The sequence below is a fragment of the Nannospalax galili genome, unplaced genomic scaffold, assembly GCF_000622305.1.
Source record: "Nannospalax galili isolate Female #2095 unplaced genomic scaffold, S.galili_v1.0 scaffold162, whole genome shotgun sequence".
NCBI lineage: Eukaryota > Metazoa > Chordata > Mammalia > Rodentia > Spalacidae > Nannospalax > Nannospalax galili.
In genome coordinates, this window is record NW_008350388.1 from 4158123 (window position 1) to 4180138 (window position 22016).

Sequence of the window (22016 nt, forward strand, 5' to 3'; positions counted from 1 at the left end):
CCATCCATCCATCATCCATCCATCTATCTATCTATCTATCTATCTATCTATCTATCTATCTATCTGTCATCTGGCTTAGAATAAGCATTTTCATTCCTTCATCAGTTAAAACTCCCTGGAAACTCCCTCAAAGTCATACTCATAGCTGTAGGTTGATTACAAATCTGACCAGGGTGACAACGAAGATTATCCTTATGTATGTTATCCGAAGTTAGAACTTTATGGGATTTTGTATGAACTGGCAAATACACATATGAGTGTACACTAAAAAAATGAAAGCATGGTCTTGAAAAGACATTTGCACATTCATGTTCATAGCAGTATTATTCATGTTGGTAAAAAAGGTGGAAGTAACTCAAGTGTCCCTCAAGAGGCAATGGATAAGTAAAATGTAGTACGTAGGAACAATAAACTATTACTCAACCTTCAGAAGGAAGGAAATTCTAATATATGCTACAAAATGGGTAACACTTTGAAGACACAGCATGAGCCAGTCATAAGAAGAATGGGGGCTGGTGAAAGTGGCTGAAAGTGCTTGCAACGAAAGCAAGAGCATCTGAGTGAAAATCCCTCAAATCCACATAAAAGCTGGGCATATTGTACTGTAATGACAATTGTGCCCCTAGGCTCATGTATTTGAATGCTTGGTCCACAGGTGGCGGCACTGTTTGGGGGGTCATGGAATCTTTAGGAGGAAGTATGTAACTTCCTCCTTGCCAGAGGAATTATGTAACTGGGGGTGGACTTTCAGGGTTTGTAGCCCAGTCTCACTTCCTGTTTGCTCTCTCTGCTTCCTGTGTGCAGAGGAAATGTAATCAGCCAGCTTCTCTGGCCTTCTGCTGTCATGCCACCATTATGACTGCACCTCTTGAACTGAAAATCAAAGTAAACGCCTTCCTCAAGTTGCTTTTGGTCAGAGTGTTTATAAAGCAACATAAAAGTAACTAAAACATGAGGCATGCCTGTAACCCCAGTGTTGGGGGATATATAAGTAGATCCTGGGAGCTTGTGGACCAGCTTCAGGTACAGTGAGAGACCCTGTATCTAAAAAACAAGATGTAGAATAACAGAGTTGCTATCCTTCTATGACGTTCACATGGATGTCTGCAAGTACAAGCATCTGCGTACTCATATGCATGCACCCCCCCACACACACCCAAAGAGAGAAACGATTGACATTTACTAGAAGCTTGGAGAAAAAGGAACAAATGAGTTATTCTTGGACAGTATGGCATTTCACATGAGGGAAGCTCTGCGGATAGAGGGTGGTGACGACAGCACAACAATTTAACTGTATTTAATAAACCATTTAGTCATTGCAAATAGTTGCAATAGTAAACTTTATGCTTATGAACTTTATGATAAGTCTAAAAATAAATACAATTTTAAAATCTTACAGGCAAAATACCTATATCGCACTGTAAGGTTTAGTATATTTCTAGGTACCACAAGGGCCAATGAAAAATATTAAATTTAATGTTGTCCCTATTTGCTTATCTGTACTTCCTGGATGAACATTGTAAAATGGCAAGGAAGCTAATATATTAAGAAGAAAAATGGTCAATGGAAAGAAGAAAAAATACATTAATGAAGTCATTTTTTTAAGTAACATATTGTTTGTCTCTATATCAGTGGGACAAAAAGGCGTATGTTTTCAGAGAAGACTTGGGTAAAATTACTTTCCAGGGATACTTTTTAAGGAGAAAGGGCCACACTGGATTGAGAAACAGAGGTTCTTTTTGAATAATGAGAAATGCATTGGTGATTTACATTCACACCCACAGCTAGGCCATGGTGGAGCTGTAAGAATAAACAAATGTGAGTGAACAGATAGCATTGGACTCAAAAAAAAGAAGATATTCAAACAAAGGCAGGGACCTTTCCTATAAATAACCCTAGCTGAAACCAGACACTGATAGTCACACCTAAGAAAGTGTAGTTAGGCTGTCTACAATCAATAATGTACTAATTTGTGCCCTTCATTAGCATCTTAGTGTGAATTAGCCAAGGACATCACTTGGGTGCTTCTGAACTAGGACCTGGTGAATACTGATCTGTCCCCATAATGGGTACCTCCCTTCTAGGGTCTCATCAGGACCTGGTGAACATGAATCTGTCCCCACACAGGCACCTCCTCTCTAGCATCTCTCATTTCTATCCTAATACGGCTGAACCACTTTAGAGTTTCTCCATCTGCCCCTGAAGTCATAACCCCTCTTCTGGGGTGAGCAGACTTCAGGTGTTTTATGTCTCTATAGAGCCTCATGGCTTCTTTACTGCCTTGAAAATCCTTTTATCTCAGGAATTTTCCTTGAAGTAATAGGACAATTTGTGTGATTGATTTCTGTATCACTCAGCTCCAATGACACACATGCACTTTAAAAGGTTTTAAGTTATGCAATATACAAGTATATCATTGACTGGTGATAAAATGTTTGTGGCCATTTCTATTACAGAAAATGTTGGCTATCTGTTTCTTGGTTGGAAATACCACCTCATTTTTATCCTCGTGGGAAAATCAGTTATGACTTAAGACTCCTTTGAAAAGGAAACATAAAGATCATAAGTACTGTATTTCTGTGCACACTTTACATCCTTTGTTTGTGTAGGCAGTACTTATAACTAACCAAAATACATGCTTACTTTGAACGCTCCATACCCAGGTCATGTTAGAAAAAAAGTGTATTATGTATCACTGTACACACATTACTACTGTATTTTACATATATTACAATATTGACTGACACACATACAAACATATAAGGCTTACTTTGATATAATTTCCATAATTTAAAATAAAGATCTAAGCATAATTTTCTTGAGAGCTGTTTGGTTCTGTGCTACCTTAATAAGATTATAAAGCTCCCAAAAGAACATCATTTTTTTTACTTTTTATTTCTTAGTGTTTTTGAGACAAGATCTTGCTATGAAGCCTAGGTTGACCTCAAATTTGCAATTTTTAGCCTCAGTCTCCCAAGTGCTCAGGTGGCAGGTATGAGCCATACCTGGCATAAAAATCCATTTCTGTTTGCGTGACTTTCTATGTTAATTGGGAATTCCTTGGAAATTTATTTAACTTTTTAAAATTTACTTTTTATTTCATGTATGTGAATATTATGACTGCATGTATGTAAGTGTACTCGTGTCATGCAGTGTCTATGGAGGACAGAAGAGGGTGTCAGAGTTTCTGATCAGGTACTATGGATGGTTGTTAGCCACCGTGTAGGTGCTGGGATTCAAACACATGTCTTCCGCAAGAAGAGCAAGTGCTCTTAACCACTGAGTCATCTCTTCAGGCCCTTTGGATTTTTTTTTTAAACAGAATATTTAAGAGTAAAGGTTGAAGTGGTTTTGGTTAAAACAAATTATGAAACTTCATTTTATTTTCTGGGTACAATGATCACATATGTGTTGCTCTAGAGTCAACAAGAAAGCACATTGCCTCATGATAGAATCTCTTGTGTTTCAGCTGAATGTATATTTTTCCCTGTCACCTAAAGAAATAATGTTGCAAGCCTCAATGGAATGCAAATAAGTTCTGTCTTGTTCATCACAACAGCAATCCAAATTAAACATTGGGTGTGCATGTCTCTGGTGGGTAGCAGGGGCAGGGTTTCACAAAGCTGTTTTCATAGCTGACAACGTGGCATGACATGGCAATTTCTCCCACATCAGCTACTTATCTTTTCATATTCATTCAGTTTGCATAAACACACCCTTTAAATGCAGGGCTATACAATAAAATTTAAGGTATTTCAAAACAACATGGCAACAGCTGCACCATTATTCATACTCTATCGTAAATTCGACTGCCTGGAAAATGAAGTTTGTTTAAGAATAAGCTCTTCAAGACTTTTTGAAAAAGCAGCTCAAGTGTAACTCTTCCATTTTTGTGGGTGGAAAAATGCAGTTAAAAGGTTTTATTTCACTCAACAGTAAATACTGTTCTGAAACCATAAACCTAGAGACAACTTTATAAAATAGAATATGTTGTCGGGCGTGGTGGTGCACGCCTTTAATCCCAGCACTTGGGAAGCAGAGGCAGGTGGATCTCTGTGAGTTCAAGGCCAGCCTGGTCTACATAGTGAGTTCCAGGACAGCTGGGGCTACAGGGAGACCCTGTCTCAAAAAGACCAAAAAAAAAAAAAAAAAATAGACTATGTTAACACAGTTCAGAGAACTGGTTCTTCAAGAAGGCTGCTTGAAAAAAGCAAACATCCTGGGGATGGATTCCCTGGGAGACCAAAGCACTCGACAGAGGATGAGCGTGAGGCTTTGCTTCCACCATCTTGGCCATTTGGGTGCAGGATGTGAGGAAAGAATAATCCTTCATCAGAGCCCTGGGTTTTGTTAGGCTGGGTGTAGTTTGTAAGTCTGGCTTCAAGTTAGCCTTGTAGCTAACTCAGTGAGCTTGACCACATCACATTTTCAGAGAGGTGGGAAGTGCCTAGGCTACAATACACACAACTCTAGATCCACAGGTGCAATGGTCAATTTATAAAACTAAAACAGCCCTAGTTTGCCATGTTTGCCAGTTTCCCTGGTGTAAACATTGCTGCCAAGGCCACCATGAAGCTGTCTTTGTGGCCTTGGTAAGGGTGGTTACAAAGAGAGGGGCATAGTCAGTCCTCTTCACATGCGGTGTCAAGAAAACCAGACCGTAGGGTCTGGTTGCTGAGGAACTACTGGCAATTGACAGATATTGGAGAAGAGAGAATAATTCTTTTTGGAACGTGTGGTCACAGATTTCCTGTGCTCCTCCTCACAGACTGGGCATCACTAATCAGATTTAGTGGATTATTAACACCCCTGCAAACAAAACAGAGGCCATGAACTTGGGAGGGAGGCATGTTAGGAAGGGCTTGGAGGTAGTTGGAGGGAATAAATGGGAATATGATCATGTTTCATATATATGAAATTATCAAGAATAAATGTTTTTGTAGTAAAAGAAAGTTTTTGTTAGGAAGATAAACATTTTCGAAGTTGATTCTAATCATTAGAATAATGATTCTCAGAGTAAGAATGAAATATGTAAACATTAGAAAATATTGACATCCAACAACTAATGGGGCTTTAATAAAATCTTAGTTTATTCAAAAGTATCTATACTGCTAGCTTCCCACGTTGAATATTAGTCATTGATAACTAAAACCAGAACCAATGAGTTCTTTCCTACACTTATTCTTGAGGGTTATTGTTTCGGCAGTGTACAGAAACTGGAAGAAAACCTCTACAACAGGAGCATCATGGAAAACAGTCACAGGAATGTGCATCTGCTGGAAAATTTGCATCCAATAAATAGTAACACATAAGAAATGGATTGTGCTGTTCCCATGTGAGGGAAGCTGTTGTTCAGTATTTGTCTGCCTATTTTTTTAAATTCATAATGACTGTGTGTTCAGTGTTTTCCAAAATGTTTTAAATCCGAAGTCTTTTTACCATTTTGGAATATTTCTGAGACGCAAAACACCCAGTGAGGGACTGAGTTTGCAAAGCAGATGTTCCACCATTTGCTGCATTTGTAATAATAAATTTCACCTTTTGAATAGAGAAAAAACATTGTTCTGTTTTTTTTCTGCAAATTATACCAATGAATAAGCCATCTTTAACGTAGGGATGCCACCAGTGAAAAGCACATAACTTTATTTTGAGATACTCCTTACCTTACTAGTGGACTGAATTTGAAAGGTTCTGCTTGTTGGAAAACTGGGAATGCTATATATTTAACAGATGGTGTCTCCATAGTCTACCTTACTAAACCTCTGATAAAGCCTTTTCTAAACCATAATTTATGAGGCACTCTCCTTTATCTAAAATCTTCTTTGTGTTTTATGCTATGTTGCTTTTTAATATCAAGAACATCATGACCTTAAGAGAGGTAATTTTTATGCTAAAAGTGTTTTAAACACAGTGGAGTTTTTATGTAAAATATGCATGACCATTTTTTTACCCTGTTTCCAATGAAAGAACTGGATCAGGGAAAGATCAGGGGCAGAGGATGACATCTAATACTTGACTCTTTGTATTTTTACAGCACTATATATATATATTTTTTTCTTTTCTTTTTTTTTTTTTTTTTTTTTAGCAAGTTAAAGCCAAATCTACTAAAGCTAAATTTAGCTTTGGTTTCTGTGACCATCGTGTGTATATAGGTTCTGGGCAGTCAAAGTTGTGTCAAGGGGCAAATGTGCTTTGACTTGCTTTTCAAAAATAGCAATGAATGGTATCAACATTCGCTGTTCTCATGAGATTTATTCTAGACTTATGCATACCAGCAACTTGAAACTATTGTCAGAGCTGTATTCAGAATGTCAATGTGCTCTGAGCAGACCTCACAATTGGTGTGTGTGAATGTTTGTGGGGGTGCACGGAGTACATGGGTGTGTATAATTAATTGTGTGTGTGCAGGCAGGAGCCAGAGCAGGGCACTGAGTATTTTCCTCTGTTGCTGTCTGTCTTACTCCCTTGAGACAGCGTCTCCCACTGAACTGGAAACTGGCCACTTGGCCAAGACGGCTGTCCAGTTAGCTCCTGGGATCTGCCTGTCTATGCTCCACTTCCCAATGCTGAGATTACAGACACATGCAGCCACGCCTGGCTTTTATGTAAATACTGGGAATTCAAACTCAGGTCCTCACGGCTACAGAGAAAATACTCTTACCCACTGAGCCTTCTCCCTAACCTCTGAACTCACAATTTTATGCCACAGTCTTAGTCCTATGGGTTATAGGCTCTATGAGAAATTTAGTCCAAGCTAAATTAGCTTAAGCTTTGGAGCATGACTCATTTAGTTAAATAATGAAATATAAGCCATGTAAGGATTTTTGTATGCTCAGTAATTTCAGTTAAGTAATGAAGTAGAACCACAGACAAGAAGACAGAACCAACATTCAGAATGAGATCACTAAACTGTATGTCTCACCTACCAACTGTCATTACAGGGATGCCCTGTCTATGCACAGATTTCAAGTGCCCTCACTATATTCTCTACAGTCCTAGAAATAACTTCCTTGGTAGGAAGTTATTATCCTGATCAAAGACTTTCCTCCATGCAATTTTCATCTTAATGCCAATTTTTTAAAATGTATTTTAAATTATATGTACATTTTGTGTGTGGTGTGTGTGTGTGTGTGTGTGGTGTGTGTGTGTGTGGGGGGGGGGGGGGGGGGGGGGGGGGGGGGGGGGGGGGGGGGGGGGGGGGGGGGGGGGGGGGGGGGGGGGGGGGGGGGGGGGGGGGGGGGGGGGGGGGGGGGGGGGGGGGGGGGGGGGGGGGGGGGGGGGGGGGGGGGGGGGGGGGGGGGGGGGGGGGGGGGGGGGGGGGGGGGGGGGGGGGGGGGGGGGGGGGGGGGGGGGGGGGGGGGGGGGGGGGGGGGGGGGGGGGGGGGGGGGGGGGGGGGGGGGGGGGGGGGGGGGGGTGGGTGGGGGGGTGTGTGTGTGTGGTGTGTGTGTGTGTGTGTGGTATGTGTGTGTGTGGTGTGTGTAGTGTGTGTATGTGTGTGGTGTGTGTGGTGTGTGTGTGTGTGTGGTGTGTGTGTGGTGTGTGTGGTGTGTGTGTGGTGTGTGTGGTGTGTGTGTGGTGTGTGTGGTGTGTGTGTGGTGTGTGTGGTGTGTGTGTGGTGTGTGTGGTGTGTGTGTGGTGTGTGTGGTGTGTGTGTGGTGTGTGTGGTGTGTGTGTGGTGTGTGTGGTGTGTGTGTGGTGTGTGTGGTGTGTGTGTGGTGTGTGTGGTGTGTGTGTGGTGTGTGTGGTGTGTGTGTGGTGTGTGTGGTGTGTGTGTGGTGTGTGTGGTGTGTGTGTGGTGTGTGTGGTGTGTGTGTGGTGTGTGTGGTGTGTGTGTGGTGTGTGTGGTGTGTGTGTGGTGTGTGTGGTGTGTGTGTGGTGTGTGTGGTGTGTGTGTGGTGTGTGTGGTGTGTGTGTGGTGTGTGTGGTGTGTGTGTGGTGTGTGTGGTGTGTGTGTGGTGTGTGTGGTGTGTGTGTGGTGTGTGTGGTGTGTGTGTGGTGTGTGTGGTGTGTGTGTGGTGTGTGTGGTGTGTGTGTGGTGTGTGTGGTGTGTGTGTGGTGTGTGTGGTGTGTGTGTGGTGTGTGTGGTGTGTGTGTGGTGTGTGTGGTGTGTGTGTGGTGTGTGTGGTGTGTGTGTGGTGTGTGTGGTGTGTGTGTGGTGTGTGTGGTGTGTGTGTGGTGTGTGTGGTGTGTGTGTGGTGTGTGTGTGTGGTGTGTGTGGTGTGTGTGGTGTGTGTGTGTGTGTGGTGTGTGTGTGTGTGTGTGGTTGTGTGGTGTGTGTGTGTGTGGTGTATGTGTGGTGTGTGGTGTGTGGTGTGTGTGGTGTGTGTGTGTGTGTGGTGTGTGTGTGGTGTGTGTGTGTGTGTGTGGTGTGTGTGTGTGGTTGTGTGGTGTGTGTGTGTGTGTGGTGTATGTGTGGTGTGTGGTGTGTGTGGTGTGTGTGTGTGTGGTGTGTGTGTGTGTGTGTGTGTGTGTGTGTGTGTGTGTACGGATGTGAGTACAGAGGCCTGTGGAAACCAGAAAAGGGTATTGGATCTCCTGGAGATGGAATTACAGGTGGTTGTGAACCATCTGACATGGGTGCTGGGAACCGAACTCAGGTCCTCTGCAAGAGCAGTATGTCCTCTTAACCACTGAGCAATCTACAAAGATTTAAGTCATCAACCAAAGAAAATGATGGTGTTGATGGATTCCTGTTAACGGGTACTTTTTGTGTATTACATATTTTTTTGCTGAATTCTTTGGTTTTCTTCTCTATTAGTGCAATAGGGTGGGAGTATGTTGAAAAGGTCTAGGGCCCAACGCTGGACTTCCTCAGTACAGAAACAGATCCAGCAGTAAGCCATCTTCTAATGTTAAATCTATCTTCCAATAAACTCCAACTCAGTTTAAAAACAGAAAATTTCCAAGAGCAGGATCTGTGTTTAAGTGATGAGGTATTCCCAAATTTCCCACCAATAAGTGGAACTCTGTCCATTAGTTAACCTTGACTTAATCTCACCCTGGAAATTTGACTGGTTGACATACAGTGAATCAGATGGGGCCAGTGATCTCTACTATTACAGGGGATTTCTTCTTACCCTACTGACTGTTCCCTGCCAAAGATGTGGTATTTTTGAAACTCTTTTCTTTCTTTCTTTTTTTAATATTGTATTTATTTATTTTTCACATGCATCAGTATATTGCCTGCATGTATGTAAGGGCACCCGTGTTGTGTAGTGCCCTCATAGGTCAGAAGAAGGCATTGGATACCCTAGCGCTGGAGTTATAGATGGTTGTTAGCCTTCACGTGGGTGCTGGGAATTGAACCCGGGTCCTCTGCAAGAGTAGTTAGTGCTCTTAATCGCTGAGCCATTTCTCCAGCCCCTTAAAACAGTTTTCTAATTGTTGGAAGAAATTACTAAGCAAGAAACTAAACACTGTATTAAAATGAATAATATTTTATTTTGAAAAGAAAGGTCAGGGTGGTGGTCTTGTGTTGTAGCCTCCCTTTAAGGTTTTTTTTTTTTTTTTTTTTTTTTTTTTTTTTTTTTTTTTTTTTAAAAAAAAAAAAAAAAAAAAGCTGGAACTCAATGTAGACCAGCCAATTCGCCTGCCTCTGCCTCCTGAGTGCTGGGATTAAAGGCATGTGCCACTACACTTGGCTCGTATTTGTGTTTTGATGTCTCCTTGATTACAGGGAATTTTAGGATCCATGAGCACAGAAGTTGATTAAAGTGGTGCCTAGTTTGATGCTTTGGCCAATTCAGCTTCCTTTCACTACGTAGCCTATTTCATGAAGAAGCTCTTACCTAGAGAACTGCAGTCAGACAATTTTAGAATGAGTACAAAGAGTCTTCCCTCAAGGGCAGTACAGTAATCATAGCTGTGAGAGAGCGACACTTCTTTCCATTCATATAATTATTTTGTATTCATGATTGATTTTAAAAGACACACAAAGAAAATGCAAACAATAAGATTTAACAGGAAAGCTGAATGACTGAAACCAGTTGCCTACTTGTCTTAGATGGATATTAAAGTTAGGTAGGGAGAGAGGAGACAGGGAACTATGCTGCGGATTCACTTTCAGATGAAGGTAGACTATTTTCTACTGACTGTACTGGCTCTTTGGAAGGACATATAACACCTCACTACACACACACACACACACACACACACACGCACACACAAGTGTTGAGGAGTGTGGGAGTGATGTGTTTTATACTGGCAGCTCTCACTTAGTAATAAAGAATAAAGCTTTTGGAAAATCTGGAAGAGGTTAGCACAAGTATACAAACAAAATCAGCATTTTTTATGATTGTTGGTAGTTCTGGGCATCATGGGTTTAATTATCTTCATATGAAGATTTACTTGTTGAATGTAAATTTGTCTTATCACATGACTTTAATCCAAAAGCCGAATAGAGAAAATATAGAAATATAAAAGCTATTAGTTAGTAAATACTGACTGTTTAATGTGTGCAGTTACATTGATCTGAGCATCATCCACCTCTAGGTACATACATAGAATTTATATTCTACAACCATCTTAAAAATGTTAATAATTCTTCTCAAATATAAAGATTCTTTTGAGATAAGTACTTAATATAGTCATGAAAAACATCACTTACAGGAATGCTTTTAAGAAAAACAACTGAGATTTATAGATATTTGGAAAAATAAACTGGTTGACAGCGACAACAAAGTTCATATTTTAAAATTGCGGGATGTGGGGCTGGAGAGATGGCTCAGCAGTTAAGAACACTGAATGTTCTTGCAGAAGACCCGGGTTCATATCCCAGCACCCACATAGCAGCTAACAACTGTCTGTAACTCCAGTTCCAGGGGATTTGACACCCTCTCTGACCTCTGCAGGCACTACATGACATGGGTGCACTTTCACACATACAGGCAATACACACATACACATGAAATAAAAATAATAAATTAAATATTTTTAAAAATTGCTGATTGTTAGACTTACCATTTGATAAGTAATTGTGAAAAAATTAAACATTCCATCTCATTTTCTTTTGAATAAAATAGTGATAGGGACACAACTGATTAATGTAAGAGTGAAAAATCTAAATGTATTAACTTATTTAAAATAATTTAATTTTAATTAAATATTGCTTAAGCCAAGGATCATAAACGAGTTTTTATATGAAGATTTGAATGCTAAGTCACAGTCAGATTTTTCAAAGCTGGAAATAAAAGCAGAAATTAAACTGGAAAGAATTAAGTGAACTCTTACCTGAAGCCCCTTTTTGTTCTCTTCTCTTCTCCAGTCTCCCTGAAATGAGAAATAAGTTGCAGTGAGGAGGCATGAGAACATGACGTAACTAGGACAAAAACCCAGTTCACGGCAGTTTCCAGATACAACCATTCTTTCAGCTATGCCCAGCATGATTTTAGAAATGACTGTTCATAGTTGACAAGGATAAAAAAATACTTCCAAATCAATTTATAAAAATAAAAGTGTAAGTATGTAGTAATTGTTATGTTTAAAAATCTTTACAATCTTGTTAATAAGAAGGCAGTTTGATAACATGACTATTTAACAAAATAGTGATAATAGGTTCCACCGAGGGCCTATGGCTTCCCAGTCACAGATTCTTGACCAGGTTTCAGTATCAGGCATGATTTCCCTCCCGTGAAGCTTGCCTCAAACCAAATCAGAAAACGGTTGGCCACCCCATAATAGTCATGGTACCAGTGGGTACATCTTGCCTGCAGGCAGAGTCCAGCACTGGGTAAGACTATTGATGAAAAGAGTTGCTTCTTTCTCCAACAGTAAACAAAAAAGTAAAAATCCTCATGGAAAGCACTACAAGTAAACAGCTGAATCAGTTGAGACCATGAGCTCTTACAACTTTGAACAACAGGAAGGGCAGGCTATCTAGCATGAAGGGAGGTGCACACCTAGATGTGCAGAATTTTGAGTGATAAAAAGAATGAAGCAGTTATACCAAGAAAAGTGGGGGGTGCCACTGAAGTTGTGGAGACAGTGATGCTTGAGATTTGAGACTTCAGATATACTTGGGATTTAAGCCATCTGAAAAAGGTAAAGGACCAAAAGGGAACAGGGAGATCCAAATGGACAATGGTGATTGATCAAGAAGACATGTTTAGGGCATGCGTTAGGAACTCGACTAGCGGTGTATAGGAAGAGAATTGCCTTAGGATTTACCCAGTAGGTAATGAAAGGGTGCACTGGACTGTGATTAGTGGGGATAAAAAAGTAGGGAACCTGCACCTGCCAGAGACAGTGGGGTGACAGAATAGGGCCCAAGGATTTACAAAATGTGAGCTGCAAAAGAGGAGAGATCAAGGTTACCTACATGACTTTGGGCATATGGTGACGTTCTTTGGGGGCAGAGATAAGTCAGGATAAGGTACGGTAATGAGGAACCATGTTTACACTTACTGAGTTTGAAGTGTTTTGGGGGCATACAGCTTGGGAGACACCAAAGTTGAGTTTGTAGATGCAAGAAGGGTCCATCTTGCATAGACAACTGAATAGAAGTGTTGAGTGGGATGTAGAGGCAGATGGCATAGAGAATAGGCTGACAAAGAACAAAAACCACCTCTGAGTGATGATGTAAGAGTGTGGGAAGGTAGAAGAAGCAGTGATCCCAGGAGAACCCTGGGAGAGCTGAGCTGAGAACTAATAATGTTTCAGGAGATTTGGGTGAAAGTTCCAAAAGCATTGACTGTGTTGTCAAGTTCAATCATGTTTGCTCAGCTGCTATATGTGAGGGGGTGAGGGAACACAAGAGGTATTGTGAAGGCTGGAAGGGTAAATAGATGATGCGGATGATGAGATTAAGGATTTGGTTTCTCACTCATAAAATGTGGCAGCATCCAAATGCGTGAGATGGGGCAATAGCTCAAGTTGAAACAAGTCAAGGCTGATGCTAATCTAAGAGCACTCCAACATACTACAAGGCTCAGGAAAGTTTCTTTGCCCCAGGAAAGTGATGTGCAAGGACAACACTTGGGGTGAGAGCACTGTCTTTAGAGCCATTTTTCCACGTGTCACTTTCCAATTTTCTACCAACATTTCATCCCTGTAGCACTCCTGAGCAGTTATATGGCACATCAAAGCTACATGTAACCTTTACCCAATTGTTTCTTCTAATGCTTTATGTCTTTAAAAAATCCTAAAATACAAGGAAAATGTGTAGTTTTCCTTCATATGAGTTGCCCAAATGAGAGAATTCTTGTAATTGGCACCTTGATTAATTCTTCTCATTTGGGCTATTTCCAGAAGATATGTTGGTAGCAATTTATTTCAATGATTCAGGCAGATGAATGGCATGAACAGTCCATTTAAAAGCTCCATTCATTACCAAGTGGAACAGGGTGCCTCTTCTTCTAAGATTGCTCCAGGACAACCTATTGTTTACTGTTTGGCTATATACTTAGGATTGCAAGATTTTCATAAACTTTAAAAATAGTGTGCAAAGCTTGACTTAACAAAATATTTACAGAGAAGCAACTCTTTGGGAAGTCTCTAACTTCTCTTTAAATGAAGTTTAATAAATCCCAAATTGATAGTCAACGTGTGTAAAGCATGCAGTGTGCCATCACACTGCTCTCGGCGGCCCACATCTTTCCTCCTCTCAGTACTTGTGTTCCTTTAGAGTCTCTTTCTCCATTGAATTAGATAGACTTATGTAAATAGGATTTTGCAGAAATGGTGTATTGTGAGTTCTAAATTTGGACTGAAAATACAGCAGCTCCCATCTTGCTTTTTCTTGGAACTCTTTCTCTCAGGTAAGCCAGACAACATGCATGAGAAGACCCACACAGACCTGTGGCATGGAACTGACATGGCCTATCAATATCTAAGGATGATCAGAAGCCTTTTGCAGCAACCAGCCACAACTGAGAAGTGTAAAAGCAATCCAGTCACCATCCTTGGTAAGGACTTCAAGTGTCTGTGGCTTTGGCTGACATCTTGGATGGAAGTGCTTCTCATAGGCTCTAGTTGGGACAGCTGTTTGGGAAGGTTATAGAACCTTTAAGAGGAAGACCCTTGCTGGAGGAAGTACATCACTTGGGAGGTGGGCTTTGATGTTTGAGAGCTTGGCTCCACTTCCTGTTCTCCCGCTTTGCTTCCTGTGTATGGCTGAAACGCGATCCATCAGCATCAGCCTCACACTCCTGCCATGGAGGACTGTATTCCTCTAGAACAGTAAGTCAAAATGAACCCTTTCTTCCCAAAGTTGCTTTGTGTCAGAGTATTTTATCACAGCAACAGAAATGTAACTAATACACAGAGCCATCCATTCAGTCATTTGGAAGTTCCCCATATACTATGTGAAATGGCAATAGTTTATTACTGTTTTGAGAGGGTAAGTCCTGGGAAAAGTATTACACATATGCTGAAAGCTTGCATTAGTTCATCCCTTTATACAATACACTACAGTGGTGCTAACCACAAGCAGAACTCTGTCTCCCTGGCTTTCTCTTCGTTAAAGTAAGGAATCAGAATTGATTTCTCTGGAATGTTGTAAGAATTAAATAATTAGAGATGGGGAGCCAGAAATACAGATAAGTGGATGAGATTTCTACAAAATACTGGGGTCTAACTTTTCATAAGGGAGCCCAGAAGGCACAGTAAGATATTTTACTGAGACCTTAAATAGTTCCTGGCTTCTGGTTGCAGTAAAGTGTTGGTGCTAACCTCAATGCCACTTAATACTTCTGTCCTGCTAGTAACTGTGTTATAGGAAACAAGTTAGATTTTATTTTTAGTTATATGCATACTAAACATCAAGTTAGAAAGGTAAAGTATATACATAAGACAAATTATGTTGATGAAGGGATGCAGAGACTGGGTGCTTACATGGAAACAACTGCGAAGTCTTTCTCTGTCTCTTTATCTTGCTCACCACAATTCTTATCTTTCATTCTCTCCACTTTCACTTTCAGAACAAGAAACTGGTCCGAGACCCACATGATCTAAAATCTATCTCCATTTTATGTCTAGTGGAAATCGCAGCCTGTGACTTCTATTGTGCCGTAATACAAGTTCCTAACGGAAATCATCCAATTTCTCTCCAAAGCTGTTTGGTCTTGGGGTAGCCTACTTGGGCATCTGAACATGAGCCTAGTACCCCGTGGCTCCATTTGCTCAGCCTCCGTACGTTTCCTCTGTAAGGTCTTCCAGGTCTGTCTTCTCTTCTCTCAGTGCCCCTACTCTCGTTCATGAACTTGACCTTCTTTCCTGGGATCTGCTGTGAAGATGTTTCTAACTGGCTTTACTGGTTTTCCTGTACTTGTCATCTGCTTAAGACTAATATTCATGGTCTTCAATATGATATATATGATTTCGAATGACTTGGCCACCATTTATCTTCTGCCTTCAGCCATCAAGTACTATCCATCAACCCATTTGTGAGAAATTGTACCTCCTCAAAAATTCCTACCTTATGTTCTTCCTGTGTGTTAGGATGCCTATCATATGGTTCCTGTCTGTCAAAGTCTCATTCATCCCTTAAAGCTTGGTGTAGATAAGAGTCCCTCTGTGAGGCCTCTTCTTCTGGGTCAGTCCTTCAGCTCTCCTACCCTGTCCTTCCCCTGCACTCCCTGTCCTAGTCAGCTTTAACTATCAACTTGAAGAAGCCTAGCATCATCTGAGAGGAGAAGCCTCAGTTGTGGGAGTTCCTAGATCAGTTGGCTTGTGGGCATGTCTGTGAGGAATTGTCTTCATTGATAATTGATGTAAGTGGGCCCAGACCCCTGTGGTCAGCACCATCCCTGGGTAACTTGTCCCAGGTTGTATAAGAAAGCCAGCTGAGGTACTGGAGAGATGGCTTAGTGGTTAAGAACACTGGCAGTCCTTGCAGAAGACCCAGGTTCAAATCCCGGTACCCATGTGGTGGCTAACAACCATCCAGAACTCCAGTTACAGGGTTAGATGCCCTCTTTTGACCTCTGCAGGCATTACACATCACAGGTGCACTTACATACACACAGGCAATACACTCACACACATAAAATAAAAATAATAAAATGTTTTTAAAAAGAAAGCTAGCTGAGACAGCTGGAGAGTGAGCCAGCAAGTAGCATTCCTCGGTGGCTTCTGCTTCATGTTCCTGTCCTGCCTGAACTTCTGCCCAGACTTTCCTCAATGATGGACTGTGACCTAGAAACTTAAGACGAACAAACACCTTCTTAAGTTGCTTTTGGTTATGGTTGTCACAGCAACAGAATGAAACTAGAACCCTTTATTTACACCATTGTCATAGCACTAATTCCAGTGTGTGGCTCCTGCTCAGATGCAGTGAGTCCTGTCTTTGTCTCTGTTGCCTTCTACCAAGCCTTAAACACCAATGCTTGGGATGGAGCCAGAATCTCAAGAGCACTATTGTGCTCCAACCGATCCTGAAACACTAGAGAACATGAAGCAAATTTTAGTACTGCTAAAATGTAGTGAACACACAATCAGAACAGAGCTTTTAGCAAGCATTTATATTACAACTGACAATCTAGAAAACTATTATATTAGAAAAGTGGGTGATAAAACAGCAAAGAGGCTTTCAGAGTAATGAACGCACATGCTGCCCTAGTTCTGCTCTGTTTTATCGCAGGTTCTGGTTTAAAAGCCTTGAAGTATGCTTTGCATCTTATTTCTGTGTAAACAGAGATGTAGCTCTTTACCTGTGAGTTACAAAAATGGACCATCATCTCATAAAAAATTGAATTTGTAGGGTAAATCCTTTTCTTGTATGAGAAAATGTACTTAATTGAACACTAAAATTTCAAATTTTATGTAAACTGATGCTTGATTTTTTTAAAAGCTATTTTGTTGATATTGTTCCACGGAGAAACATTAAATATATATCAATCTATAGCACATCGAAGTGCTTCAGTATAGAAGTAGTCTCAGTCAAAGCTGATTGTTTCTGATCTTTTAAAACCACAGGCACATAAATGGACCGTTCAGAATGTCCCACCCTAATAAAGGTGCATTGGTGTCACAACTCAGTAAGTCTTCTAACTTGTAAGAAAAGGAAATGATTTACATGTGTGTTTGTGGATTGCATGCATGCATACACAAGTGCTCATTATGTATATACATGCATATATATATGCATACGTATGGCTTACAGTGTGCCCATATACACCACACTTAAATGCTCAGTCTCCCCTCGAAACTACGTTCTTTCTGCTACCTGCTTCTATCTGTGTATAAGAAAGTTTGTCATGAAATCTTATCAGCCTTCCCTCACTGCACTACCAATTTCTCAGTAGCCAATTCTGCGTTTGCGTTTACTCTCAGGCATTTTATCTGCCCTGTTCTGAAAGGTATTATTAATCACATCCTGTTGCTAGGAAACCTGAGAATGTTCATTTATGTCCGATGTTTCTTTGGCAAAATGCACTATGAAGAAGGCATAGACTCACAAGGAAAATTACTGTGTACATGCTACTTATTTTAAAAAAATGTGTGTGTGTGTGTGTGTGTGTGTGTGTGTGTTGGGGGAGGTGATAACCTCCAGATAATAAAATGCTAATTCCTGGGAGCTCATAATGTCATTTGTGTTTCACCAAGATTATAATGGGAAAATGTTGGCAATATTTTTGTAGGATTTATAGTTACTTACATACTTCTGAGTTTTGGAAAAGTGGAAGGAGATGGGATTTTAATTCCATTTATTTGATAGGGATTTGAGGAGAGGAAGGAGATGAGATTTATTTTCTTCAGATGCCTGAATTCATGGACAAAGGGACAGTTACAATGCTAGCTGATTTACAAATCTAAAGCCCTGGTCACCACTGTTGCCCTGACATTTTTAGTGCTGTATTTATGAGAAAAGTCATCCGCAGAGTGTGTATCTGGGTGACCAGAGTTAAAACTATTTCTGTCAATATTTTTAAGTGATTTCAAAATTATTTGTGTTGATTGTCAGTATACCAAGATTTTCTGCTTACAGGGTACAGTAAGAGAGAATATGAATCTGTAAAATCCCCACAAATGCAAGATTTTCTTAGTCTCTTCCCACAGGAAACAGCATAACCTCTCGGAGGGAAAATGAGCTTTGGAGCTGGATGGAATGACTTCTGTCTTAACCATGGGTCCCTGGTAGTTCTCTGATGCTGGGCGGAAAGCATGGGATCTTCTCGTTACACATTCTTCATTCTTCTCTTCATAATGCCTGACTGTGTGCATGCTTTGGTGTGTGCATATATGTACATGTATGTATACATGCATATATACCTACTCTTTATCTAACATCTACTCATCATCCATCTTCTTCCCTCTCATACTTCCTCTCCTCTCCCTCATCTCCTTATATCTCACCTGGGAGCAAGGCTGGGGCTCTATCTCAGTGGGGAGATTGCTTTCCTATATGCATGAAGCCCTGAGTTTCATACTCAGCACTGCATAAACTGGGTGTGGTGGCTCATGCCTATAACACCAGGACTCAGGAGGTAGAAGCAAGAGGATCAGAAGTACAAGGTCTTCTTTGGTTACATAGGAGTTTGAGGCCAGCCTGGGATACTTGAGACAAGGTCTCAAAACAAAACAAAAATCAATTGATTTTTGGATTCAATTCATTTTAGGAATCAATTCATTCCTATTCCTAAGTGATATTAATAAAGTATTATTATCGCATTAACAAAGTAGCTAATGCTTGTAAATCAATTACTATGTGCTTGAATTGTTATCAGCTCATTATATGGATCCATTCATGTTGTCCTCAGAAGGCTTACAGACATAACTATTTTCAGGTTAAAAATAAAAGACTATATTAGAAAGAGTTTTAACTTTGCAAACCACCATACTACTAAATCACACATAAATGAGAGAGAGAAAAATACAGTTGGGTTAAGAAAGTTGGAAGAAGTAAGTTTGGAATATCCACAAACCATATATAATTGGGCCCTAGGATTTAAGAATTGCCTGAATGAATTATTTAATCCTTGGAACCACTTAATGGTGGAAGGAAAGAACTGACTTCATAAAGTTGTCCTTTGACCCCCACACACACAAGTGCTGTGGCACATATGCAGCCACATTCTCATGTAATTATTATAATTATTATTAATTAATTAAAAAATCATTTTTCCCAGTTATGAGCTAAGAGGTTGGCATTACTTTAGGACCAAGGGCTCATTTTAATTTTTTTCACAAAATTGATTTGTTTCTTTTCATTGTATGAATTTACTGTTGAAGGTACTATGTGACATGTGGACATTTTCATACAAGCCTATGTTATATGTTGAGCACATTCCTCCACATACTCTCCCTTTCTCATGGTTTATTCTTAGTTACTGTTTGGACCAAGGTCTTGCTCTATAGCCCAGGATAGCCTGGAATTCACAATGTAGTCTAAACTAGCCTCAGACTCAGCAGCCTTCCTCAGCCTCTCAAGAGTCCTGACCCTGTGAAGTAGGTACCCCGGATAAACACATTTCGTGGCTTGGCTTCCACATTTTGGAGTGAGGTAAACTATGGACTGTTGACCTCCCAGCCTCTGTGTGAAGTGACTGGCAGGACTTTGAACTTGCAAATTGGTTTTCTTAAGGCTCAATGGTCTGTTCTTTTAGAAAGCTAAATACTATCCCTTACTAATTTCAAAAGAAATTGTGCTAACAAGGACATGAAACTCTTTTAATATATTATATGGGCAGGAGAAGAGAACCTTAATCAGGCCAGCTTAAAAACTTGTGGGTCCCAAAGTATTTACATAATACTAGCAATTGCATAGCTTCTGTTTGGTCAATAGCATGAAAAGGCCAAGGGGTTTGTTTCACTATTTATGGCTGGATTCCTGCTGCTGTTGCAATGCCTCTGGCTTCAGCAGACACTGATGATGAAGCTCTGTGTGGTGGTGGATCTTTGCCGCCCTCCTGCAGCTTTAGATAAACTCCACTTGCTCTGTTCCCTGTTTCTATTTGGTTAGTTGATACGTTGCTAGGATGTTTCTGCAAAGAGAGCCATTATGGGCACACTGAGTGCCTAGAGCTCCAGACAGTGTGTACTGAGATACAAAAACTGGCCCTTCAGAAACATATCGATACAGATAGATCTGGGCCTCTGAGGTTGACCATCTGCCTTGGCAGAGTTAACTCTCCATCTGCACTCCCCAGCCCCGGGGTTTGCCATCCCTCATAGCATGGAGGAAGAATGGAATACATTCCATTTTCCAGGGTTGATACCTCTGCAAGGAAATAACAAAAATCGGTAGGAGGAACAGTTATCTCAGGCTGTCTTGGAGATCCTGAAGTACAGAATTTCTTCCCACTTAGATCCATCTGATAAGCACGGAGTTTATGTGACAGGCAACAGTCCCTTTCAGATCCCCAGCTCTGGCCTGGGTTATTAACTCATACACTGACCCTTTTGTTATTCAAAATCTCACTCTGAGGCAGTCACCTCTTGGCAGAGAAGATTTTTGGAAGACCTTTAGATGTGGAAGTCAGATTGGCAAGGGCAAATACCCACCTGCTGCCAGGTCTTAAATAACACTGCAAAACAGGAACGCTAGTTTGAATCACATACGCCTCAGTCACTGGCTAAAGCAGACGTTACGCTTGTAATTTCCTCTGTGCAACAAACATGTTTCTACAAAGTGGCTCATGAATAATCATTTTTAAAAGAGCATAACATTCTAAATGTCTTTGGAGTGTGCATTATATGAAAGAAGCAGAAATGAATTATTTTGTAAAACGGTTTATTGCAATATTTAACTATATATAATTACTATATATTGCAATAAACTATAATTTAAAAAGATATATTTCTATTTTTTCTTTTGCTACAACAAAAGACTATGCATTAAGGGGTGGAGTCTAATTCTCTTTCTCTTCAGTCTATGCAGGTGTAGTGCTGTGGCTGAAATAAGAATTGTATACCATAGGCTCATATATTTGAACAGTTGGTCCCCAGTTGGTGGTATTGTTTGGGGAGGTTATGGAACCTTCAGGAAGTGCAGCCTTGCTGAAGGAACATGTTTCTGGGTGCAGGCTTTGCATATTTACAGCCTTGCCTCACTTACAGTTTTCTGCCTCCTGTGTGTGGTTGAACTTTAATCTCTCAGCTTTCTGTTCCTGCCCCCATACCTTCCCAGTCTTTACAGACACCTAGCACTTTGGAACCATATGCCAAAATAAGCTCTACGTTGGTTCGTGGTATTTTATCACAGCAACGAAAGAAACCTAATATACCTAGTAACTAATTAAACGCAGAGAGTTTGGCAGGAACTACTCTTTGCTAATTATCTAGGTAGCTCTTACTTCCCCAGTCTTTGAGAGCTTTCTCTGGGAGAAGCCTGACAGTATAAGGAGCATTTGGGCTGTCTGGAGACCACCATACTGTGAGGAAGCTCAAGACAACTACTCATGGCATGCATGGAATGAGAGCTCCCAATGCAGTACGTGCTTAATGCCTAGTCATTGTAGCATTCCAACCCACATGCCAAATTGTAAATCAAGAAAACATCCTGGGTTTATGGCACACTGTCCAAAGGTCTATGTATCAAAGGACTGTTCCACAGTTGACAAGAGGTAGAAACCTTTAAAAGGGAAGACTTATTGTGAGGTTTTAGGCCACTGGGATGGAGAGTGTAGGGTACTGAACTATCAGTAAGGGGCTCACTTAAATCCATTTTCCACCAAGGTGGTTTGCTAAGCAATGCTTATTAATATGGCCAGCATTTTAACATCGAAATTTAAGCCTTTTCATCATGAAAGAATAAAGCCTGTTATTGAGTGCAATAAATATGTCATCTATGTAGATTGATACCTATTTTCATTTTTTATAGTAATATAAGGGCTGGGGAAATGGCTCAGTCAGTAACATGTTTGCTCCACAGCATGGCGATATATATTCAGATCACCAGCACTCAGATAGAAAGTGGGTGTGCTGGTGCACGAGTTTTATCCCAGCACTTGGGAGGCAGAGGCAGGTGGATCACTGTGAGGTCAAAGTCAGCCTGGACTACATAGTGAGTTCCAGGACATCTGGGGCAACAGGGAGACCCTGTCTTTTTTTTTTTTTTTTTTAAGGAAAAGGCCAGGCA

The 22016-nt window shown here is 40.7% G+C and overlaps 1 protein-coding gene and 1 long non-coding RNA gene across 2 annotated transcripts in view; one reads left to right on the top strand and one right to left on the bottom strand.

Moving 5' to 3' along the window:
* The window catches only part of LOC103745689, a 294584-nt gene that overhangs the window by 196864 nt on the left and 75704 nt on the right, over nt 1–22016 (top strand). Inside the window, exon 4 of the long non-coding RNA XR_001872789.1 lies at nt 13756–13902. This is a non-coding gene — a long non-coding RNA (uncharacterized LOC103745689). The remainder of the gene's footprint in view (nt 1–13755; nt 13903–22016) is intronic.
* The window catches only part of Chst9 (carbohydrate sulfotransferase 9), a 300534-nt gene that overhangs the window by 141786 nt on the left and 136732 nt on the right, over nt 1–22016 (bottom strand). The window contains exon 3 of the mRNA XM_008847654.3: nt 11231–11269. Within this exon, the coding sequence (XP_008845876.2) occupies nt 11231–11269 (39 nt within the window). The remainder of the gene's footprint in view (nt 1–11230; nt 11270–22016) is intronic.